General features: G+C 39.8%; 1 protein-coding gene across 1 annotated transcript in view; it reads right to left on the minus strand.

The window, feature by feature from the left end:
* The window catches only part of MTNR1B (melatonin receptor 1B), a 37,503-nt gene extending 15,706 nt beyond the window's left edge, over positions 1–21,797 (minus strand). Inside the window, exon 1 of the mRNA XM_062577942.1 lies at positions 21,564–21,797. Coding sequence (XP_062433926.1) covers positions 21,564–21,795 — 232 coding nt within the window. The 5' untranslated portion in view covers positions 21,796–21,797. The remainder of the gene's footprint in view (positions 1–21,563) is intronic.
* Positions 21,798–25,845: the final 4,048 nt, after the last annotated feature.

A 25,845-nucleotide genomic window follows, 5' to 3' on the forward strand; every position in this document is an offset into this window, starting at 1 on the left:
AAGGGCTGGATTTGCTGATGCAGAACATTCCTGAGGGTTTACCTCCCAGCTGCTTTTAATAATAATGTGCACTGCAAATACAGAGTTCCACAAACACAAACTATTCTCTTGCTATCATTTATCAAAGCGCTATCCCTTGTTTAACAAAAGAAAAGACATGCAACCAGATGCACTGCTACTACCGCAAACATATCACCATGTTCACTTTATTTTCCTGTTTAGTCTTTTCGGAACTGGAGCAATAATGGAAGGGAAAAATAGCTTTTGTAAGTAATAAGAGAAAGACCACATTAAAAGGCACATGAAATGTACTACCTTTTAAATTACTTATACAGTAAAAAAGTGAGCTTTTTGGAAAATGTTTCCTATTGCAATCTCAGAAATCAGAATGAGTGTCTATTCATTATTAAGCCAGTTCTGTTAATAGGGTTCTGCCAATTTATGTCAAGCAAAAATCTTTCTTCTTAAGATGTGTCTCTCTCAATGCAATACTTAATTATATGAATGCCAGTAACTAAGTTAAAATACAAGCTTTTTAAGAGCAAACTATGTCATGCTGCAGCCTTACCTCAGTAGGGAATCAGAAGTGGTACCTTCTTGTGTCATCCTGCAATTTTTTTGGTTATTTGTCTTCCAGTCATTCAGTAAGTCAAACTTTGCTTAGGTTGTGGTAGAATTAATGGGATATCAATGAAAAGGACATTAAATTAATAATCCAGCTCACTTCTAGATCTAAAATGCAATAGCCAGGGATGGGACACTAATTAGAAATCTTTCACATTCTCATACTTTAAGGTTACCCACAGATAGGAAATTCTTTCTTATTACTAAACATTATGGAGTAGACTTCTAGAAAAGCTGTGGGAGTCATTTCAACTTTTCAGCTAAGTCATTTTGGCCTCTATGGTGATGGCAGTGCTTGGGAGCAAAAGAAGGAATGCAATAGATGCTTCTTTTAGGGTTCCCAATGTACTTCTCTCTCAGGCTTTTGCAAAAGATTTATATTTGCATTCCATGAGTGAGACCCAGGAAAGAGCACAGCATTTTACTCAAAACAGAATGCATGATCAACTTTGATGGAAGTACACATAGGACAGTGTGATTTGCTGGTTCCTATGGGAAAACTTCAAGAAAAGTCATCTCTCTGATTCAAAAGGTATTTGTATGAGAGGTATACAAGTATTGCTTGTGTAAGGAGATTCACATCTCCTTTTTGTGAATTTTAAATCTGTAGATAATGAGCTTAAGCAATTTTGCACATGATATAAAGTGGCGGGGCTGTGTTTTCTGAAGAGCTTGGCATCCAATAAGTTCCTTGGCTTGTGAATACTTTGGGAAATCTGTTTTTTTCACTTTATGTTTATCTAGAAGTGATTGTATGCCAATGTCTTTTGCAAAGCTCTCTATATTTGATATGTTGAGTAGCACCCAGCATTCTTTACAGCTCTTGGCTGAGTGAAAGATGCAGTGCTTAAGCCAGAACTTGGAATTGTCAATAGGCAGTCTAGATGAATGAGGCTAAAATTGCCCTCAGTGACAAGAAGAATGGTTTCATTTCCAAACAGTGCAGTAGTACTGTGAAGATGGCTTATTATTTCAGAAGGGATTTGCTGAGATGCTTTTAAGAAAATAGAGGATTAACTATTTTTCACCCTAGAGCCAAAAAGGATGGTTCTTTATTTTTAAAGGATGACATGGAAGAAAGTACAAAAGGTGTGTTGAAGCTACATACTGTCTTAAATTTGTAGACTTAATCCCAGAAGCTTTGGCCGAGTAAAGATGGAAATTCCAACTAAGATGTTTTGTGAAGCTTTTTCTCCATAGCAATTCAAAGATTACACCTTGTGCACTCTAGTAACACCTGATTTCAAACAAGTTTGCTCAGATGCGGTCTTTTCCTCAGTATTTCCAAATGGGTGGACTAAGTATGACCTTGCTCAATGTACTAGCTACCATGAGTGCCATTCTGAGGTTCCTAAATATACCCAGACAGAAATGAGGGAATCTGCATGAGGGCTGTGGACTTCATTTTCATGATCCTAGTCCTACTGATTCTGAATTATTTTAGATACAAAAGTTTCTCTGTAGTGTAATAAATGCTATATTCTACAGAATGTTATGTATTCCTTTAGCACACATATAATTTGGGCTTTAGAAAAGAGTTAAGTACATAACTTTATAACTTTATAACTTTATCTTAATATTCCTCCATCCTACTGGATATATCTTTCTCTTCAATAAAAATGAATGAATAAAAGCAATAGTGTGACAGATATCACCATTAATATTTAGAACGAGTCCTTTATGAATGATAGATTCTAAAATTTACTTTGTAATTATAATACTAATGGAAAAAATCATAGTATAATTAAGTGTGTGAACCTGCAGGTACTAAAATGATCACAGGGGATTATGGTAAAATCAGTTTGTTTATCCACCAGCATGATACTTTTAGTGCTGTAACATGTACTAACCTAATTAGCCAAATTGATAGGTGATTCATTGTCCTGAAAGGATCTTGAATTATAGGAATAAGCACAGACAAACAGCTATTTTTTCCAAGGTAACCTGTCAGTGACTTATAGTGGAAAGAATTATTTTCAAGTCAGTATTGCTGGCTTTTCCTCAGGAAAAATATTGTACACACTGCTCCTTCAGTCTTAATTGGCTAAAACCTTAGTAATGCAATAAGGTCAGAAATCAGTTTCCCAGAGGGGTGAAATGTTTGATATTTGAACATCTTTCAGTATCTGAATTGAGACAAAATGTTAAAAAAACTGCAAGCCAACAATAAAAATTGCATATGAAAGAATATTTTCTTTTCTTTTTTTTTTTTTTACCAAAAAAACCCCACTTTTCCTATTTAGTTCAAGTTTGTAGAATCACCTTGTCCTCAGCTCTGAGGTTTTATTGTTGGACAATGTTCTATATTCATGTCTAAATCTCAGGATGAGCCTGAAGACTCTATTTATTTCAGAGTCTGCAGCTGAGGAACAAAACTAAAGGTCTGTAGAAGAGCTTTCCAGACCTAATAACCCTCAGAACAAGGCCTCTGCTAAGTTTGGAAGCTCTGGGAAAAGTGTGATAGGATTGATCCCTTAATCACTGCTATCCTACCCATTCTGCGCTTGCTCTGGAATTACCAATTTTGGCACTGGGAAGTTATTTGCCCTCCATACTTCTTCTGTGTTTGAATGCTGCTATGATATTCAACAAGGGGGGTTTTGTAAAATGGATCATATAGGATCAAAAAAATGTTAGTTGAAAGGAGCCTCTGAAGCTCATATAGTCCAGCCCCCGCTTGAAGCAGATTCCAGCTCTAGATCAGATCAGTTGTGGTGTTGTCTAGCTGAGTCCTGAAAAACTCTGGGGCTATTTTGGTAATCTGTTCCAGGTATCACCTTCCTAGTGATTCTTTTCCTGTGATGTTCAAAGTGGAACAGAACAAGCAGAAACTTGTGGTCAGTCATTTCTTAGGCTTAGAAAGATGCATACCATCTAAAATGTAGGCTTGTAGCTTATATGCCCACTCATCCTAGGTTCCCTCTATCGTCAAAGGAAAAATTCAGACATCTCCTTAGGGCAGTTCAGATCTTAGGGATGAAAAATAACTTTTGAAAGTGTTTCTCCCTCTCCACTCTTCCACTGAAGAAGCATGGGAAGTTTCTAATCCTTACCTGCTTGCCTCAAATCTTGAAGTTCAATAGAATGAGTTTCCTCCTGGACTATTGTTTTCTAGCAGCAATCTCTTGAGCCATGGAAGTGAGCAGTTAACATCCAGTAAACTAATTTACAATTAGTGAGCCTAGGACTTCAGGTCCTAACAGCTGGATAACTATATTTACTCTTTGCCATGGAATTACTGGTTTTAAAAGTATATATCTCACAAAAGGGTAAAATTCCAGGCCAATGTGCACACTACTAATATAATGCATAGGCATGACATGTTCATCCAAACGCTGGAATAGTCAGGTCAGTTTAAAGAGGAGAGGATGTAGCTGGGGGAAGCTCATAATCTCTATCTGTTTTAATAAATTATGTTTAGTCTACAATAAGACTGATAGCTGGATTGAGGGATGAAAAGGAATGTTTTTCTCCAAGCTATTTCTTCCTCCTCTGACAAGATACAGCACTGGAAAGATGCCAAGATACATGCATATTGTTTTTAATGGCAGCTCAAACTGTTAAAAGTACCTTGTATGAGCCCTGAAATCCTAAGAACTGTGGTTCTCTTTGATTCACTTTCTTTTTTCTGCTTTTCTCAACATGAACCAGAGATTTTAGTTTGTTGTTGCATTATCTTATGGAGAAAAGAATGTAAAGAGATGGCATTCCATTTAGTGAGGAATATGAGGAACTTTGTCATATTTGTAGTTCCAGAGGCCAGACACTGAAAGAACTCGTTTCTCAGCTTTTTTGACTGTTATTATCTTTATGGACATATTATGGAGTGTTCAAATCTTTGAAATTCAGACTAGGCATTCAGCTTAGGTGCGATAGGGTAAAACAAAGTCAGGAGGACTAAAATCTCCATATAGTCAATAGAGAGAAGTATGCAGCTTGAGCTTCGTGACTCAGATTTCAATACTAGAAAGGGGACTGAGTTAGAGATGAAAACAAATTATATTTATGTGTTTAAAGGTACATTCATGTGAACTAAGTACCTAAACTAAGCAATATTCAGTGGAGGTCTAGTGAAAATAGTCAGTTGCGCCTGGAGGGTGTCTGGTCACTATCTCAGGATGAATTGAAACATTCTGTAGCATGACTCCAGTGTATTAACTGCATTATTTACAGGGGTTAGCCACTACGCGCACACTTAAGAGACCTGCATATCTGGAACAGAATGCGACCTTCTGGGTTTCATTCAGTTGCCTAAACACAGGCCGTCGGATTGTCTGCCTGACTTCCAGCTGCCACTCTAGAAGGGTGCAGGTGTCCTGTAGGTCCTATGTCATATCTACATTTTCCTTTCTAGGCTCTTTCTCTTCAAAAATCTTGTAGAAGTACTATTACAAGCTTTCCTTGTAACTGAGTCCAGGAAGGGGGAGTAGCAAGAGGAAACTTTTCCAGAACTATGTTAATTCTCATTTTGTTTGAACAAGAGGTCATAATCTGATGGTAAACATAATATAGGAACTAAAAAATTTCATGTCAAACCTGCCATCTAGAAGAAGTTGCTTCAGGCATACAATCTTCACCCACTTTCTTGATTGTAGTTAGTTGAATCACTGAGACATACCCATATGTCTATCAGGTCTTCTGAACACTTTGGGAAGTAGCCACAGACTACTCTTATTCCTACTTTCCCTTAAGGAGCAAGCGCTAGAAAGCTAGTTTAGTTTGCCGCTAGAATTTAGTCTCCATTGTAAACAATATTTAGCCTATTGTCATATAAACAGCTATTTTGTTGCCGTCCTTAAGAAACTAATGTTGTTAGGCTACTTTTCAACTAATGAAACAAATTGAGATTGCACCTTACATGCATCAGATCACATTCTGATCACAGACTGAGGTGAAATATAACCAATTCTTGCCTATCCGGTCCCTGGATTTCCAGAAGAAACTCCAGGTACCTCAATGAGACAGTCCTGCATCTAGACAATGAAGAGAATATGACTCTTGAATGCAGTGAAATACATTCTTATTGATTAGTGCAGAAGCAGTCTTTGATACCAAAACACTTGCACTCAAAATGGAATATGATGAGCTCTTCAATGAGTTGTGATTATTATTATCCATGTATGGTAGACTTTTCAAAAGTTCCTGTATAACTTAAGTAGAAATCTTCTCATTATTTTGTATTTCTCAGTTGGATTATTATTTTTGAAAGTACAATAATTCTGGTAGAATGCACATTATGCCATGAATTTTTAGTTCAGAAAAAAAAGGTATGGTATCTGCCAGATATATGTACAGTCTTAAAACAAGCACACAGAGAGTAATAGGAAGAAAATCAAGATAAATGTAAAGTGATCAAGGGTATGATTTGTCAGGTAATTGTTATATTTGTCCTATAGTGGTCATAAGCAAGCATATGTCTGAGTTAGAGGGACTAGTAAAATTTATTGTTCCTCAGATTTCAGATATACTATGCATGTTAAAAAGGTTTATTGTAACCTTGTCACTACAGTGCAATAATTTTTGTTTTCTTTAGCAGAAAAAATAAGTGTGAAAATAAGTTATCTGGGTACTGCTGAGGGCCTCAGAACATATTGCTTCTACAACTTGGTTCAATAACTGCCAAAATTTGTCATGGAAAGGCTTAAGATTTAAACGGTACAATTTAGCCTGTCAGTTAATGGTATTCAGACAGAGTCTTTATTTATAAAAAGTTCATAATAACTTTTTGACACTTGCTAAAATTTCCTGGTTTGTTTTTCTAGCAATTGTTTGAAGAAGAGTGGTGTGAATCACAGATCTAGATACTCATCCATAAAACTCTATGTGTGACTACTAAAATTCTAAAGAAAAATTGTGCATGTCAAATATATTAACAACGACAGCAACTATAAGCTTATTACATTAATATTTTACATGGAATTCGTATTATTAATACCTACCTCATTTCCTTTGGGAAACATGTCATGGAAGTGTTTTGTTGTGCTGTTTTTATTTTATTACTTTATTGTTTAGTTCCAGCAGTTGAACAAAACATGGCAACACCAGTAGTAATGAGATTTAAGAACAGCATAAACTCCTTCATTTACATAACTTCCTAAGGAAAAAAAATTTGACAAATCCACTTCCAGTTGCAAAAAGACCTACTAAGACTTTTCATATTTCTCATTTTATCCGTAACTTCAGCATCTGTATAATTAGAATCATGAATGGATTAATTTTATTTTTAATTATCTTAATCAAGCACTCTGTATTTACACTTAAATCTTATGTTACATATGTATTATATACGTATGCTACTTTAATTATTAAACAGTATACATGTATATACACATACATATATACATATCTGCTAATAAGAATATATATATAAGAATTAAAATACTTTCTTTCTGAATGTGGAAATTATATCAGCTTTTTCCCTTCCCTCATTCTCTCTGGAGTGTAATTCTGGCGAAAGGTTATTATTAAAATAGGATAGGTTAAATGTGTTACCATGAAAAATACTAATTCTTTTATATATATATATATATATATATATATATTTTTTTTTTTTTTTTTCTGTGCAAAGAGAATTTCAGGTTCCCTTCCTATACCAAGAGCTCCAGTCCTACAATTCTTCTGCCTAATCTGCCCAAAGATGACTGAAGGCTACATGAGGTTTTAAAGACTCCTAGTAGTACTTCAGTTGATTTCATCACGATATGAGCAAGCTAAAAGGTCTTGATACAACTCTCACTAAGATCCCTATAAAGACTCCTTTTAAGTTGATTGTTTGTCAAATCAGGCCCAAAGATTGCAGAATCAATTCTGAGTAATCAAACTGAGCAATTATAAATTAAGACAGTGAAAATTTAACTAGCTAAATATTATATAAGCATTATATTTAAGCTTCAGCAAGTATTTTCTAGAAGGATATGAGTAAAATATGTTCTTTAGACTCTAGAAATAAATAATTAACAAAAATGTCTAGTTATCCTGCATCTTAATCTTTAGAACTAAAGTTGGGCCAATGTCTTCCTTGTTTCTTTTTGTACTGCAAATGTGTGTGGACAAATGTTTTCTGCTTTCAGATATCTTTGCATTTCTGGGCCACAGCTGTGTATAAAAGTGCTAATTTACAGTGGTGGGAACAGGGACATAGAAAATCAACATATAACTTAGACATCTAGAGTGTCCTCTAGGTGGAACTGGGAGCTTTTCACGCAGGATAGCAGTTCAGGAAAGCCCTCTTAGTCTGTTAGGCCATGAAGTACTTCTATTTCTTGGTATTTCAGGCAGAAAATTTCCTTAGTGCCTTCACTTGAATTTTTCTTTCTTTTCTGCATTTAGTACGTAGATGTCCACTTTTGTGCGTAGATGTCCACTTTTGACTAAGGCCTATGTGAGTCATGCTGGCATGAGGTCTCCAAAGGAGTTCAATTTACTTGGCATGGTCTGAGTGGTCTGAGCACATCTGTTTCACTAAGAATTCAGAGTCCCATTAAAAACATAATAGTAATAACTTTAGAGTTGATTCCTAGTTGATTCCTTTTGCTCAAAAGTGACTTGAAAGATTTGAATTCACAAGCCCTGTATTGTAAGCCAGGGTCATAACCATGAAGTTATGGGTTATCCTGGATGCTGGAGTAGACAGAAAGGCAAGATTTCTGTTATAAGAAAAGCTAGAAGATCTTTTATCCTCAGCAAAGAGAAGGTATAGTCATCTTAACTGGAAGACTATGGTACATTGAAGAGTTAGTGATCTATCTAACAGTTGACCTAAATAGGTGGAGGCCTATGGTGTACATACCACTTGGCCATGAATGAATTTAGCTGACTATATCATGACACGGAAACCTCAGTGCAGGTCCGACTTGGCAGAAGGAGAAGGTGAAGGGATAACGATACTCTTCTAAGACTTCATCCTGCTGTGATAGGTTCAAGAGGCTCAGATGAATCTTTAACATTAGAACACTTAAAAAAAAAATACAGCCAAATGGCTTTTACTTTCTTAGCATATATGGAATGGGAAGTGTAAGGCTAATTTCATTTAATAGTTTGAATAGCCACATTGTTTTGAGACTATGCAGAGAACATTTAGTAAAATGGATTACTTTTAATTTAATGGAAAGAGCTGTCCAAGCTATGAGGCAGAATGAAAAAAAATACCTAAATTGATTAGATAACAATTATTCATCAGTGATAGCCATCTGATACAAGATCCTTTTCACTATGCAAACTCAAATTAGGTTCTGTGCATAATGAGGTAAATAAAAAATTTTCATTGATTTTAGTGGGAGAGGACACTGAGAATTTTAGACAAGGTTTGAGTAAAGCTTAGAGACATGTGGATGTCCTTTATTCAACCCTGCCTTTTATGTAGCGGTGTTTTTTATGTTTCAGTGCTCCTTCTGAACTTACAATTCCTTTAATAGAATTATATTTACAGGGCTTATATATTAAATGTATATTTTTCCTAATCTTATTATCCAGACTACTAGCTTCAATAGCTGTATGTGATATTTTCTGACAGTAATTGTTGCCCTCATTGTGCAGATGTGCTAATCTAACATAATGGATGAGCAGATGTTTTTCTATAGCAGAAATATGATAGTGCTGTGGAAGTGACATGTAATATCAGTATAAATTACGTATAGATATTTGAACACTCAAAATAATTGAAGTCCATAAATAGTAGCTGAACAAAACTGATTACTTGCTGAGGAGATTTGTGTTTTTTACCTCAGATATAATTTAAACAATGTTTAGTAAACAAACAGTATAACCAAAAATCTCTGTAACATATAAGTAAGTAAAAAAATCCCAGAAATACAGATCCCAGCAATCAGTAGCTGATAAGTGTTTTAGGCTGATATTATCTGTTGTTGTGTCAAGAGGTAACTGTCCCATCTCTGTCTTTAATAGCATTCATATTCAGCTGAAAAGTCAGGAAAATATTGGCTTTGTGATGTAGCTCACTCTTTATCAGTATTAAGACAAAAAGTAGAATCATAGAATTACAGAATCAGCAAGGTTGGAAGAGACCTCTGGAGATCATCTAGTCTAGGGGACCTCCCTGCTCAGCAGGGTCACTTAGAGCATCTTAGACAGGGTTGCATCCAGGTGAGCCTTGAATATCTCCAGAGAAAGAGACTCCACAGCCTCTGGGCAACCTGTTCCAGTGCTCCGTCACTCTCACAGGGAAGAAATTCCCCCTCACGGTCAGATGGAACTTCCTGTGCTTCAGTTTGTGCCCCTTACCTCTTGCCCTGTCACATAGAACTACTGAAAAGAGTTTGTCCCTGTCCCCTTGACACCCTCCCTTCAGGTACTTGTACACATTGATAAGATCCCCCCTCAGTCTTCTCTTCCCCAGGCTGAAGAGGTCCAGCTCTTACAGCCGTTTCTCATAGGGCAAATGCTCCAGCCCTCTGATCATCTTCCTAGCCCTATGCTGGACTCTCTGCAGTAGCTCCATGTCTCTCTTGTACCGGGGAGCCCAGAACTGGACACAGGACTCGAGATGAGGCCTTCCCAGAGCTGAGTAGAGGGGCAGGACCACCTCCCTCCACATGCTGGCAACACTCTTCCCAATGCACCCCAGGACACCATTGGCCTTCTTGGCCACAAGGGCACATTGCTGGCTCATGGACAACTTGTCATCCACCAGCACTCCCAGGTCCTTCTCTGCAGAGCTGCTCTCCAGAGGGTCAGCCCCCACCCTGTACTGGTGCATGGGATTATTTTTCCCTAGGTGCAGGACCCTGCACTTGCACTTGTTGAACCTCTGGATGTTCCTCTCTGCCCAGCTCTCCAGCCTGTCCAGGTCTCTCTGAATGGCAGCACAGCCCTGTGGTGTGTCAGCCACTCCTCGCAGCTTGGGATCATCAGCAAACTTGCTAAGGAGGTACTCTGTCCCCCATCCAGGTCATTGATGAAGAAGCTGAACAGGATGGGACGCAGTCCTGAGCCTTGGGGGATGCCACTAAGCACAGGCCACCAACTAGACTCTGCGCCACTGATGACAACCCTCTGAGCTCTGCCTTTCAGCCAATTCTCAATCCACCTCACTGTCCACTCGTCTAACTTCCTCAGCTTCTCTAGGAGGATGTTATGGGAGACAGTTTGGAAAGCCTTGCTGAAGTCAAGGTACACAATGTCCACTGCTCTTCCCCCTCATCTACCCAGACAGTCATGACATCAGAGAAGGTTATCAGGTTGGTTAGACAGGATTTCCCCTTGGTGAATCCATGCTGGCTACTCCTGATCACCTTCTTCTCCTCCATATGTCTGGAGATGACATCCAGAATGAGCTGTTCCATCACCTTTCCAGGGATGGAGGTGAGGCTGACAGGCCAGTAGTTGCCTGGGTCCTCCTTGTTGTCCTTCTTGAAGACTGGAGTGACATTGGCTTTCTTCCAGTCCTCAGACACCTCTCCAGTTCTCCAGGACCTTTCAAAGATGATGGAGAATGGCCAGGCAACAACATCCACCAGTTCCCTCAGTACCCGTGGATGTATTCCATCCAGGCCCATGGATTTGTGGATGTCTAGCCTGCCCAGAAGGTCTCTAATCCTATCCTCCTCAACCAGAGGAAAGTCTTCCTTCTCCAGACTTTCTCCCTCACATCCAGGCTGCAGGATTCCTGGTGGCTAAGTCTTCCCTTAGCAGTGAAGACTGAAGCAAAGAAGGCATTTAGTAATTCTGCCTTCTCTGTATCCCTTGTCACCAGGGCCCCCGCTCCATTCAGTAGCAGGCCCACATTTTCCCTAGTCCTCCTCTTGCTACTGATGTGTTTGAAGAAGATTTCAAAACAGCCACTACTGTTAAGGAAGTCAGTGGAGTTGCACCCACAGTGATTTAGAGGTGGTATTTCTGTTTACTTTTGCTTTTAGGAGGTCTGTTTCATATCTATCTCAAGGTGGCAGTTTAAAAACTAGTTCAACTGCACAGATTTTGATTTTCAGGAAGATATAAATTGTGATAGCCTTTCTTCCTTCTGCAAAGAGAAGGATTGGTTCTGTTAAATCAGCTCAGGATAATACAGTTATTCTCATATGTATTCTGAGAATAGCATCTGCCTTCTTGGGACTAAATCAATTTATTTGACATTCTACATGGAGATAACAATATTGTTTGTAAAGCATAATATATGTAAGATGTTAAAATCTGGATGTGAATCTGGCATATCTGAAGACAGTGGTACTCTGAATAGATCCAATTCTACACCTTCTAGAGGCAGAAAGCAAGTTGTCCCTGATTTTAGTGAGTTGAACACAGTCTTGTATGACATTCTTAGTAGAATGGCTCAAGCCACCTGATGAATATGTATCTGCAAAAAAGCATTTGAAAAATTACTGCCTTTTACAATGAGTGGTAACTGCTTTCAGTGAGCAGATTTGGTCTCTTGGCTCTCTTGCTGATTATGTCAAAGAGCAATGTGAACCCTTGAAAAGTTTCTGTCGGTCTATCCAAGAATAGCACTTTATTGCAGACAAAACATGTCTCACACAGTCTGCAAGGGCTGCAGAGGAAAAGCCTGTCCAGAGGAGAGCTAGCAGTAAATGGAGTGCTGCTAAGACACATACGAATTGCCATACTACAGCAAACTAAATGTTCTTCTAATTTCATGTTTCTGAGGTTATGTTTCAGGCAGATACAAGTAAACTTACTCATATTCTGAGCTGAAAAAAACTCAAAATCTTTGTGAGCACATTAGAGTAGGATCTATGGAGAGCCTGGGTATGGTATTGCAGATGAAGTGTCAGACTGTCTTCATCACCACATAGTTTTCTCTAGCTCAGAGTATGGTTAGAATGTACATATGCCAGCTGCAAAACACAATATGAACACATGCTTAGACCTTCAGGTAAAGGTTCAGGTATTTATCAAGGTCATCAGAATGCTTATCATTTTTTTCTTCTAAAGATAAGAACACCAAGAGCCCCAGTTATTCAGTGGAGCAGAGATTAGCATTTTATTCTAAAATATATACAAGTGTCCTGGAGCTGATCTTGGTGATATGCTTCCTATTCATTCATCAATATATTGATCTATTCCTCTACAGAATAAAAGGGAACTGCCATAATGATTTGTCATCCAGTGAGGTACTCTCAAGCACCAGAGGATATACAAAGTATCCCACAGATGTAGAATAACCTGCCCTCAGATTAGAGCTTTATCCTAATTCTTAATTGCTAGAAGCTGGTTTACGCCTATCACTAACATATTTTTTACTCTCAGATTTTTGCTATCATTAGCCATTAGAGCATTGAACACTCAGAATTTTTATAGAATAGCCAACAATTCTTTAAATTTTTGCAAATTCCTGACTTCCACAGTTCACTTAGAATTCAGAAAAGCATCTTCTTTTCCATCTTAGTATTTTTCATCTTCAAATTTTATTGAATATACTCGTCTTTTGTCATAAGACTCACAAAAAAGGTCATACAAATCTATCTCCTCTAAGCTACTCACTATTTTGTGTATACTATTATGTAAAGCCACCTCCTACTGCTTTGGAAGAAACTGTTAATCTCCTAATTATTCTCTATGTAAAGACTGATGCAGAAGTGTTTGTTTGGGGTTTTTTTTGTTTTTTTTTTTTTCCTAAACAATGTTTGTACACTCTTAAATACTTCTTTCAATCCTCTTAGGCCACTGATTTCCTTACAGTCTTTCTACTTCCAAATATTTTAAAATTCTACATTCTTTAGATTTGTTCTCATCTAGAACACTCTTAGGTCTCTGATTCATGCATTGAAACTTACTTGCAAGGTTTACTTCCCTTTTCTGAAGGGTACTTCCTTTGTTCAAGTAATTTCTTATAATTTGCAAATAAGGCTTTTCTCTTTGCTTTCCTACTTTTTGGATTATTAACAGGTTAACAAAGTTTAAAGGTTCTATTTTATTAATACCTTTCAAGATTTATTTACTCAGCTAGTTACTTTTTCAGTGACGTCTCACTGAAAAGATGATGGAATCAGTGATGAATTTATCCTATTTCCCCACCTAGAAGAGAACAGAAGAGCAACTGTATTAGATGAGTCAAGGGCACATGACTGGGTGATTCTAGAACTAGTGTACAAAGGTTTGGGATATTGACCATTTGGAGGGATTTTCTGAAAAGAGAATTCTTTTTGATAGACAGATAATCTAAGATTATGGGATACTAGCTTGTGATCCAGCCTGGCAAACTGAATAAAAAGAACTTGAAACTAAGAGATGGAAAGAGAGCATGGGAAAGATTCATACAATTTCTTGGTTTAATACACAGGGCAAGGAGGAAATTGGCTGGGAGAATGTGATGGCAACAAATATGGACAGTTGGAGCTGACAGAGGAGGCTGACTGTAAAAGTTATTGATTTGATTGCAGTGGTAGTCAGAAAAGTAATATGCAAAGTAAAAGATTGCAAGGAACCTATACAGAAAAGAAATTAAAAAAAAAATGAAAAATATGAATGAAATTTCATGGCAGTAATTCTATTAAAATGGAATTACACCAATGTTTGGAGATGAGAAATATTAACTCAGAGTTATATAGTCTTCACAAAAGACAGAAACGAGGATGAAAGTTTTGAGGTAGTCTTGTGCATTGATAAAAAAGGGCATTATAAAGTGTATTAGGGTAAGTGTAAAAGGGTATTATAAAATATTCTTTAAAAAAGTCAAAATTAAATTGGGGAGGAGCTGTAAAGGCAATATGTAGGGAAGTACCTGCTAATCTGCAATAGGGTAAAATAAGCTCTGTTTAGCAGGGCAAAATCAATGGAAATCATTTAATGATAGGACACTGTAGCTTCTCGTATGTAAAGTGGACAACAAATATATCTCAGCCTTTGTTTTGAAAACAGAACAAAGATATCCCTGAAGAGCTTATCATAGAAAATAAGCTTGCATTGAAAGCAGAGATGATTTAGCTTAAATTAAATGGAAGGATAAACAAAATAGATGTAACTAAAGAGTTTTGCTTTAAAAGGACGCATTTCAATAAATGAAAGAAACTAATTAGGAAAGTGAAGTCATCTCTCCCGAGGAGCTTAGGGACTTCAATGTGAAGGAAGATTGACATTTATTTATATTAAAGATATAAAAAAATATTTGAAACCTGCATTCAAAAGAGGAAAAACTGTAAGGAAGAGTTCCAGATACAGCTGGAAGAAATGTCTCAGAAAGGATGCTGGGGCAAAAAGAGAGTCTAGAAGGAACAGGAAAAGACAAATGCACCAAAGATTTGCCAGACAGAGCAAAACAGTCTAAAATGGAAACTGGCAAAACCTAAACTTAATTGGCTTTTCAAAGACTTCCAAAACAAATAAATTCCCTTTTGCCACAGTAATGAAAAGATGAAGGAAAGAGGAGTTATTGAGGGAGGGAGAATCCAACAGAGATTTAAAATCTCTAGTATGAAGAAAGATTTTGCTATGGTTTTTAATAAGGACAGTAATGGTGGACTTGGAACAAGGCAGGCTGGCAGGTGAGGAATTATCATATCCACCATGAAGTAAAAATGCCTGCAGGTCCAAGAGATTGGATATATCTGACAGGAAGAAATTTTTAGTGTCTGTTATCTCAGAAAGAGTGTTATGGGGTTTGACAAGACAGAGCGCTACATGTGGACATGCAAAAAGAGGCAGGATGGGTTCTCTGGTTCTTGGTCCAGCAGGAAAGTGCTGATTTCTCTGAAGCTGTGGCACAGAACTTGGCTCCTATACGCATCCCAAGGAACAGTTGTGTTATGGCACCCCTGCAGCTTTAGGTGCACCCACAGTTTATTACCCATTTCCTTTACCCTTGCTAAGTACATGAATGGTGCTAGCAATGAGTCAGGAAAATAATTTGTCAGAGAGCAATGAGAAAACTCAAATACTGTCAGTGACTCCTAAAAGATTCATTTTTCTTTCATAGACCATGTGCTAACATAGCACCCATATTTAAAGTGGAGAAAGTGGAGAAGATGAACGGATCAAGAAATCTTCAGGCTTGTTGATCTCACCTCAAAAGCAGACAAGGCTACAGAAAAAAAATAAAATGAATTAAAGACACAGGTAAAAGGCAAATATTAAAGAATAAAATGAATTAAAGACACAGGTAAAAGGCAAATACAATAAAATTAAATGAGTTTGTAAGAAGAGGTTGTGTCAGCTAATCTGACTATTTCTATTTAATAACATCTGAACTTTCTGTACCTAATATGGCATGGCTTTGGAAACACATTTGCTAGGGTACCACACAGACTATGGGTACCAATGCATGGATAGTGAGGAAAGGAAAATGTTGGACTGCAGGGAGATAACCTCCATTGGACTAATTTTCTCTAATGTGGAAATATTAGGTCACAAAACACAGAGAACTAATAACATTTGGTGATAATACAAAGTTGGAAGCCTACATCAATATAGAGAAAAATCAAGGGAAGATCTCTTTCCCTTGAGGAATAAAAGATTAGAAAGTGTACGGAATATAATAGTATGAGGTCAGGTGCTGAAGGAAAACTGATAATTTTGTGGGCTGAAATGACAAAAGAAAAAGAAGAGTTGTATTGGTAAGTGATAGCACCACTAAGAGTCATCCATATTATCATATAAAAGGAAAAGCTGGCCAAATATGTATCAAGTATTATCCAGGGAAGGGTAGCATAGGACAAGGTGCTTATATTATTTAAAGTTATTGGTAATATTTAATCTGTATTAGTAGGAATAGTTCTGATTTCTCCTGTTTAGGAAAGATGAATCAGTTGGGACAGGTGAGCTGAAAGGCTTAAGACAATCAGGAAAATGAAGAGCTCATCTAATTAGAGGAAACTAAAAGTGTTTGCCTTATTTAGTATGGAAAAAAATGAAGGTTGAATGAGAATGTGTGTTTGCTTTCTATTAATATGACATGAGAGTTATCACCAGAGAGAAATGATCTATCCAAGTTAAATGTCTACGTTGGCTCTACAAATAAAATAAATCCACTATAAATCAGCAGTTAGTAAGTACAAGCTTAAAATAGGAAATTGTTTTGAACCATAGAATTATTTTAAAGAGATAAAAAGAGCTCTATTTTGTTATAAACATTGGGTTCAGTGAACTTTTGTGAACACTGAAGTCATATTCCCATGAATTCCTTAGTGCTGGGCAGCTTCAAAACAAGAGATTCTGAATGTGAAAGAGAATGTGAAAGCCTGGCCACACAGAGTTCCAGGGCTAAGGAACCCAAGGACTAAGGGTTCAAGAAGTCAGTGGCATAAAAGTTCTGTCAAGACAGCTCCTAGCTGAAAGAAATAGTGGGATCTCAAGCTCTACTCATCTCTTGTAAGTATCATCTCTGATATTAAAAGCCAATTTCACCAAGCAGTTTCAGGATCCAAGTACATATAAGTACTGAATATTTCAGTTGTATCAGAGATTAATTTTTCTTTTCACCATTAGTCTTATTTGAATAAAAGCAATCTTTTGGAGGACAGGGAGGGAGGAAGGAGAAAGCAGAAATTTCAAGATGGAGCTTGGCAAGGTTCTAAAAAAAATACATGATGGATAGCTTCTGAATTCATATGTTGATTTCTTCTCACCTAACTGTAAATGTCTACATCAGAGCTACACCCCTCTTGCTTCCCTTTGAAGTCAGTGGAGAGAGAGAAAGAGACTCTTTAGGGGCTGAATCATGTCAGTCCTAATGTAGATATCAAAAATTGGTTGGATGAACTATGCCCTAAAGATGCTTGTATCTCTGCATAGACTATAAAAAGAGCCCAAGAAAACAGGCTCAGAAGCAGCTATCTCCACTGTCATCTTCTAGAGTTAACTGAGATGAATGTCACCCCAGGAGAAAATATTTTATGACCCTCCACTGCTCCAACATGTGATAATAATAATAAGGAAGAAATAAGGGAGAGGCAAAATAGAGGAGAGAAAGAACTAGTGAGGCTAAAAAGAGGAAGAATAACTGAAAACAGCAGGTAACAATGGAGGAAAACATATCCTCAGCTATTTTACAGAAGGAAACATGAAGTGAAGGATAAAGAAGAAACAGAAAAAAAAAGCACAAGATTTATGTTTCTAAACTTTTTTATTTAGTAGAAAGATGAAAACCAGAATTACAATTCTTTGTGCAGGAATGTCCTGGTTTGTACTGATGTCTGCATACATAAGTAATATTGTCTGTTTCTACAGCCACACACACTCATATTTAATTATACGTGCAAATACACCTACACCCATATTCTCACAGGTGGAAAGAGAAGCATGAATTGAACTTGATTTGTGTTATAGAATCACCTTGCAATATCAGTGGAAATCAGTCTCATTGTGCCATGTTAACTGTCATATATATAAAGGAAAATAGTGGAGGAAGAGAGTAAAGAAGGTTGACACATAGTACTAAAAATATTGTTTTCCACTTACTAATTTTTGGCAGTACTCTGAGATTAAAATTAGACCTTCTGCCAAAAGTCAAAGGGTCCCAAGCCCTCACTATTCTCTGAAATAATATGTGAGATAATTGACCTATTTTTGACCTCTCTGATTTTATGTTGGCTTAACACCAAAGAAATACAAATGATTTGTTTACACACCTTCTGTGGGGGATGTCTTGTCAAGTTCTCACCTGCTGAAGCTCTTCCTAGCGGGCTCCTGCCCCACCCCTAATGTCATGGCTACAGCTATAGAAATATATCCTGGAATTCTTAAAATACATCTAGTGGTTTTAATCACAGAATGTTTGAGGTTGGAAGGGACCTCTGGAGAGCATCTAGTCCAACTCCTCTGCTCAGACAACGTTGCCTAGAGCATGTTGCACAGGACCTCAATTGTATTGTTCTCTTTAGCTATGCAGTTCTCATCATAACCCAACTTTTGTATATTTTAACACAACTGCAAAGCTGACTGCAATTAATGGCTTCATAAAGCTTCTGAACACTTGACTATCCAACAGTGATTGTTTAGCACACGTGGACTTTAGCACCACAAAAGTTTAGCACCTTAAAAACTGCCTCCAATTAGGCATGCTTAAATGAAGACATCCAAAAATATCGAGTCACTTCTGAAAATTCAGTATACAAAGCCAAGTAGGAAGATAGGCTAATTTATTTCATCTTTCCCACACAAGAAGTTTTACTTAACTTTGTAGTGTGCTGGACAAAGTTACTTCCTCTCCAAAATTAGAAATGATAAAAGCATTAATTTCTGTAAATTCATTCACTTTTTAGAGATCAGAAATTGCGCAGATTCTCACAAAAAGGTTGGATACAGTTATATAAGAGAACAAACATGTTGATTCATACCAGTTATGCTCTGTATTGCTTTGAAGAGCCTTCAGAAATTCTACCCTCCACCTCCAAAAACAAATTTAAACATGAGAAAGAGACTTCTGCATGTATGAAACAATCCAATCTTTTTGTTGAAATGCTGACAAAATTCCTACTGTTTAAGGAGTGAATGTCCTAGCCATTCTCCATTTTTCTGATGAGAATAATACTTAACATAAAGGCTAATGGGTCATTTTATTTCACTCCATTCTTATGCCTCATAATATATGACAACATTAAAATAGATTTGCTTTTGATTATGCTTTAACTGTATGGAGGGCAATTCATAATTAAATTGTTCGCAATTATCAGTTTTCTCTGTAAAACCTACGAGAGAACAGTGTTGTTAAACTTTGGGAATATGCTATAGCCCTGTTTTGATTTTTGAAGAGAAGAATAACATTTGTATTATAGAAGCAAGCAGAGTTGCTTACTTTATTCCTCATACGTCCATGGCTTATTGGAAGTCCCAGCCTCTCTTCCCTACCCAGGAATCTCTTCAGCTTCTTCAAAGAGAATTGAGTTAAAATCTCCCTTCCTGATTCCTTCAGTCAGCCAGATCCCTTGCCTCCTGTCACAACTATTCCACTAGCTTCATCTTGTCGGACATCCCTTATTATCGGTCTAATTCATTTCATGCCATCTTTCTCACCGTTTCACTTTCTCCTGCCTCCCCTCCCTTTGCCCGTGCGAGCATGTTGCTTCTGATCTGCTCAGAAAAAAAGCCATCTCTAAGTCCACCTGCCTATCTGTTTTCTTTGTTCGTCTCAGGCTGAGGGCTCCCAAGCCCTGCCTCAGCCCTCCACCACCTCCCCGCGCTCTCCGTGACTCCACCCTCAGCTCTGTGCAGCCCTCTCTCTCCGCCTCCTCCTTATGAAACTCTCACGGCATCTGCCTCTCTATTTACCCACTCAGCCTCTTTCAGGCTACCCCTTCAGTCTTTTCCTATCAGTTATTACGCGATGCAAGGCAAAGAACTGGCAATTTATAAGATATTTAATTTTATGAAGATTAGACAGAAGGTACTCCTTGCTATTCATCATGATGCTTACCAAGGATCAGGAATAGATCTTCGTGACAGGGTCAATGACACCATATTAAGGGTAATCCTAGAAGCAGGTTAATTAGCGGGTATTTGAATCAGATATAAAGAAACTTTTAGGATGACACGGAGGACTTTGATCAGTATCCTGAAGCTTGATCTTCCATGCAAACTCTTCTGCTCCAAATCCTCCTTCTCGCTCTCTTGAAAGGAGGAAACGGTTCAGAAAAAAATTCCCTTTCCGCCCTCCCCGCGGCCGGGATTTGATGCCTCGGGCTGGCAGAGGGATAGTTTACGGGGGGGGGGGGGGGGGAGGGGGGCAGCGGCCCCCGCCCGCACCCGCGGACCAGGCCCGCGTCTCGTGTCATGCCTTTATAGCCCGCCGCTGTTCTTACACTTCAGCTCGTTAGGGCAAGCGCGAATGAACGGCCCTTTTCAGTCCGCGGGAGCCCCGGTCACATCGCACCTAAAACACCGTAGCGCTGCAAAGGAGCGGGGATCCTCCCGGGCGCGGAGCTCCCGGGTCGCGGCAAAAGCACTCCGGGGAACGGGGAAGTGTCACCAGTTCTACCCCCCCTCTCCCATCTCTTAGATGGGACGTTAGACCGAGGTAACGCAGAACCTGCTCACTCTGTGAAGGCAGCACTGCCTCTAACTCGGCTCAGCTCTCAGCAAAGTTTTGTTACGGAGGTCTGCGTGCCCACCAAGATCTGAAGACACGAACCGCTTCGGGAATTTCTTGGTGTAACGGGAACATTAGCAGGTACAGCACTGTTTGTCCGGGTACCGCGTTTGGCGAGAATAACACCTTGCGCTACATGTCAGTACTTCACAGGCAGCCGAGCGCCAGTACGCGAGGACCAGCCTAATTGTGCGTTATGACAGAGCTGCTAGACCGAAACTGGCGGAAACTGCCGCAGGGTGGGTGGGACAGAAAGTCTCCACGCAGTGGGACGTGGATGAATCAGATAAAAAGAAGTTGGGAGGAGGGAAGGCAGACTCGAATAGTTGCCACTAGCTAGAGTCTTATCATCGAGGCGTGTGTAACTAGCCCAAACTGCAAAAGGCAAGTAAGTTCAGCAAATACAACACCCACCGCCACATTTCAGCGCTCAGAAAGAAAAACTATAGACATGATTCGAAAACCCAGTTTATTTGCTGCTTTTTGGTTGAAGAACATTCAGTCAAGGGACAAGAGAAAGACGATTTCATAGAAGGCTACTTAACTCCGACGACAGTTTTGGACTTTGGGCTGAATCTTTTTCCCCTCTGAACACACAAAGCGCCTCATCTCAAAAGTACTCCGAAGTAAGACTTAAAAAGTTCCTTCCTTCGATCTCCTGTACCTTTGGGCAGACTTTGTTATTTTAATCAGGTTGCACCGCCAGAAGATCCCCCTCCTCTTTAGCCTCACAAAGGCCACTCAATGCCTCATTACGGTCCACTTGATGACCCGCACGCCGCCCCTTCGCGGCGAGCGCAGGGTGCAGCGCAGGCCGAGGCAGCACAGGGGCGCGTTGGCAGCACTGCCGGGACAAGGATGGGTAGCAGGGCTGACAGCTTGGACGGGGCCCTACCGGACTGAGCACTGGGAGAGGGGGGACACTTCAGGGCTCCCTAACTCTTACCTGAGTTCCTCAGCTTGCGGTTCTTGAAGACGGAGACGATGACCAGCAGGTTACCCAAGATATCCACCACGGTGGTGAAGATCAGCACGCTGGAGAGCACCGTGACCACCCAGGCGGGTCGCGGGCCAGCGGCGGCGGCCGCCTCCTCCTCCTCCTCGGCCCGCTCCGCGAAGCCGAAGCTGCCTCGCCCGCCCAGGTCACAGCAGTTCCTCAGGGAGCCATTCTCCAGCATCGCTGCCACCCCAGCCCCAGCGCGCTCCGCTCCGTTCCGCTCCGCCTCGCCCCGGCAGCCTCCCCCGCCCCTCGCGCTCCTCGCATCGACCGGCCCGCGCCGGCCCCGGCCGCTGCCCCCGACGGCAGGCGCGGCGGCCCCGCTGACTGCCCGCGCGGGAGGGCGGGAAGGCTTTTAACGGCCGCGCCGCGCGCGCGGCCCCCTCCCCTCCCCTCCGCCGCGGAGGCGCCGGGGGCGGGGCTAGCGGTGGGCGGTTGCCGCCCGCCGGCGCCCTCGGGGCCGCGGAGAGGCGGGGCGGGCTCTTCGCCCAGGCCCCGCCCAGTCGGGGCTGCAAGGCGGGCGCGCACGGCGGGAGGGCAGTGACGGCGGTTAGCGGCGGCGCGCGCGCCTCGGCGTGGTGAGGCGCGCGCGGGTGCGGCCAGTGGCAGGGGCGGGGGCGGGGGGGGGGGTTGAGCCGGGTCGGGGCAGCGCCCTCAGGGAGCGCGGCGGGGGGAGGCGGCCGTCCGCGTTCATCTGCCGTGGCTCGGGCCAGCAAACCTGAGGTTTCCGCGGCCGAGAAACGTGTTTCCCTGAGGCTCAGTCCCGTGTGCTGCCGGTGGTGCCGGGCCAGGGAATCCCCCCTTCCCCTCAGCGCCCCCCACCATCTCCTGCCTGGCTCCGGAAGCTCAGTGAGCTGTAGTATTACACTGCGTGTGTCTATATGCAGTATTATAGCACTCACTTTGTACTGCACTCTTGCTGTATACTACAGTGTTATATATTCCCTGCCTCCATCGATCTACAGTCAAAATAGAAGTAGTCAAAGACACTGAAAGTTATTCAGGCAGCAAAACGTCAGAACTGGTAATATTTGGTCCGCGGGTCTCTTGACTTTGTACACTGGTAAGGTTGGAAGGGACCTCTGGAGATCATCTAGTCCAACCCTCACCATAGCCCATATGGGGATTGAATCCATGACCTTGGCATTAGCAGCACCACACTCCAACCAGCTGAGCTAAACTTTTACTCCCTGCTCATGTATCTATCAATTCTAGTGCATCTTGAGGCTGCTTTGTCTGGTGTGTGACTTGCCTCTCCCACCCTGAAAGAAATCAATGTGTATCTGATTAATGACATGCACTGTGATCTCAGAAATTCACATCATGAGGATAAGTCTGAATGTGAAGCATTCCTGCCTTTAGTGGGGACTACGGGTCTAAGGTTTTACTGGGACATTTCTGTGGCCTTGTTCTTTGCATTTGAAGAAAACAGTCTATGAGACCAAGACTAAGGACACCACCTGTAGGGAAGTCACAGACAGGACATGCAATGTAACAGCTCCAAAACCATTAAGTTTGGTATTACTGAACATACTTAGGTCGATACTGAGTCCTTAGCCCAGGCTTTGCCCTGAACTGTTAACTTTGAAAAATCAGTGTATTTCAGAAGTTTTTTCTTTCATGCTATAGGAATAGATAGTGGGGCATTGATGAGTTTCTGTTGTCTATGTGGAATTAAGTTTGAAACTTACAGTTTGGTTCTCAGGTCCCAAAGTGACAGATGCTGTATGTTCATTTGCATTAAATAAATAGTATAAGGAAGATGTGTGAGACAAAGGAGGACAGACCCTGTGTGTCTCAGTGCAGAGAGTAGATCTGCTCTGCCTCAGTACACTTCCTGGCTTCCAGCATGGTTGGCATAGTTACTGGATGCCGCTGACAGTGTATCAATGGGTTCACCCGTAACATGTGTTGACAATTAGGGCTGCTCACAGCAGACGTAACTCAGAAAGGTTTTATGTCCTACTTCATATTGTTTTCAGGGAAGCCAGGCCGCACAGGATCACTGATCTTTGTCCTGCTTCCAGGTTTTGCCCCACTTTTCAGTATGATACTGGAGCTACACCTGCAGAGAAAGAGTATAGTTGTGTTTTTCCTCTTTGTGACTGCTCAACACAGGGAAAGGTAGGTCTCACACTTCTTCAATAATTAGATCTTGATATAGCCTGCCTCTGCTAAGTGCATTTGCAAAAATGGAGCAAGTTTCTGTCCATTCTAACAGCAAAATAATTTATTATAGCACATTACTTTTTTGAGACATCGCTACATAGATGTGCACTGCTTTAATTAAAATATTTTAAATCCTTGTGGGAAACTTCTTTCTTCAATTTAAAAATAGTTTAGTGTTCAGTTTAAAACATATTCGTCATCAATTTTAGATATCTTAAAGTGGTCTTTGTTGGAAGCAAATAAAAGTTACCATGTGGAACGTTTGCACCAGTTTTAAATACATTGATTTTTAAAAAATCATACCACGTGCTTTCTGCTTCATGTAGACAACATGTAAGTCAATATCTGCATCTCAGTCATTTTTAAACTACAGATGAAGTTATATCCAGAAGCTTCATGTCTTGAACCAAACAAAGACTATCTTCTGGGAAGTGGCGTTACTGAATATCATTTTGCAGTTCTGTCATTACCATGGGAAAATAATAATTGCACACTTGACAGAACAGGTTCTTTCTTGGTGGAAACAAAAAGTTTGCTTGATTTTTCTTCCTCCAGAAATCTAAAAGGAAGTTTATCCAAGGGAATGCCTAATTTCTATATTCTTCAGTGCAAATAAGTAATTTTCTGCCAGTAAATAAAAATCTATTATTAAAAAGAGATTTTGAGTTACACTCTTCCCTTTATCCACATCTATACTAATTTGCCATTTCACAAAGTTGGTATTCTCAGTGCTTACTACTCTAGTCTTGTTGAAAAGACAGAACAGACACTGACTTATTAGGGTATATATGTAAATATTATCATTTATTTTTTAGCATGGAGCTCTTTCTGGTCATCTTTTCATAGACTGTATAAGTGCTTTTAGGAGAAATGTATCATTTTGTTGTCTGTATTCTATTATTGCTACATGAATTATCTTTAACTGGATGTCAAAAGTGTAAACTGTTTCTGAGCATAAATGTGATTTTAGAAGGTAGTCTTTGCTCCTGGCATTCTCCAGGTTTTCAGTTTGTCAACCCAAGAGTAATGCTGTATATTTCTCCCTGCCACACAAAATTGTTATGTATCATTACTCACTGCAATTTATAGCTCCTAAAGGAATGTCAGATAATTTAGACAAAAAATAGAAAGCTATGGCCTGAACCTGCCCCAAAGTATAAGCTCGTTACAAAATGTGAAATAAAATAAGTTTTACTTGGCTATGTAACAATAGCCTTCTTTTTTGTGGTTACACTGGCATTTGACAGTAGGAAAACAACTAGTTAGGAATCAAAATGGTAGCCTTTCCTCCTCAACCACCTGTATAGAGCAGGCTCTTCATCTGATCTGAATTCTAATTATTCTGATTCTGTATCTAGGAAAAATAACTGTGTTTTGTGTTTATTTTCTAAAGCAATCTACATTTTCTAAAGCAATATTATGTTTGTGCTGTAGGATAAGTCCAAGAATTGCCTGGGTGGCAGAACAATCAAATATTCCACGCATCAGACTGCTGCTGGAGGCTTTATTCCCTCATTGGGCAATCTTTTTCCATTCTGAAGGCTTGTGACTGCTTCCTGGAGATATGTTCATACTCTTTGTTTTCTATGCTTTGGTACGTTGATTTTTTAAGAGATTTATCTTTAATTGGCTTCATAAATTGAAGTTCTTTGTGAACATGAAGGAAATTCCGGAAGACAGAGGTTCCTGTGTTTGACATCCCTTGAATTTTGTGTATCCAAAAAAACCAGAAATTACGTGTCTACTATACTTGTTGCTTATATTATCACACATTTCTACAAAATCAAAAGTCACTTAGAACTAAAATGCACTTTCTCTTACGTATCTTCCTATTTTCAATTGTCTCAGCTTGTCATTTGACTATTTTCCCAGTACATATCATGGCAGATGCCGAACTAGGGCTTTTCTGCTGCTTCCACTTCCATCCAATTTTGATATTTTGAAAACAGTTCAGATACTTTTGAGTCAGCTCAAACATAAGTACCATTGCTTAAATGAAAGCCTGTTTGCCTGTCTACCTCTTTGCCTATTTATCTATAATGAACACGTACAAAAAAATTCT

Source organism: Rhea pennata, chromosome 1 (assembly GCF_028389875.1).
Source record: "Rhea pennata isolate bPtePen1 chromosome 1, bPtePen1.pri, whole genome shotgun sequence".
NCBI lineage: Eukaryota > Metazoa > Chordata > Aves > Rheiformes > Rheidae > Rhea > Rhea pennata.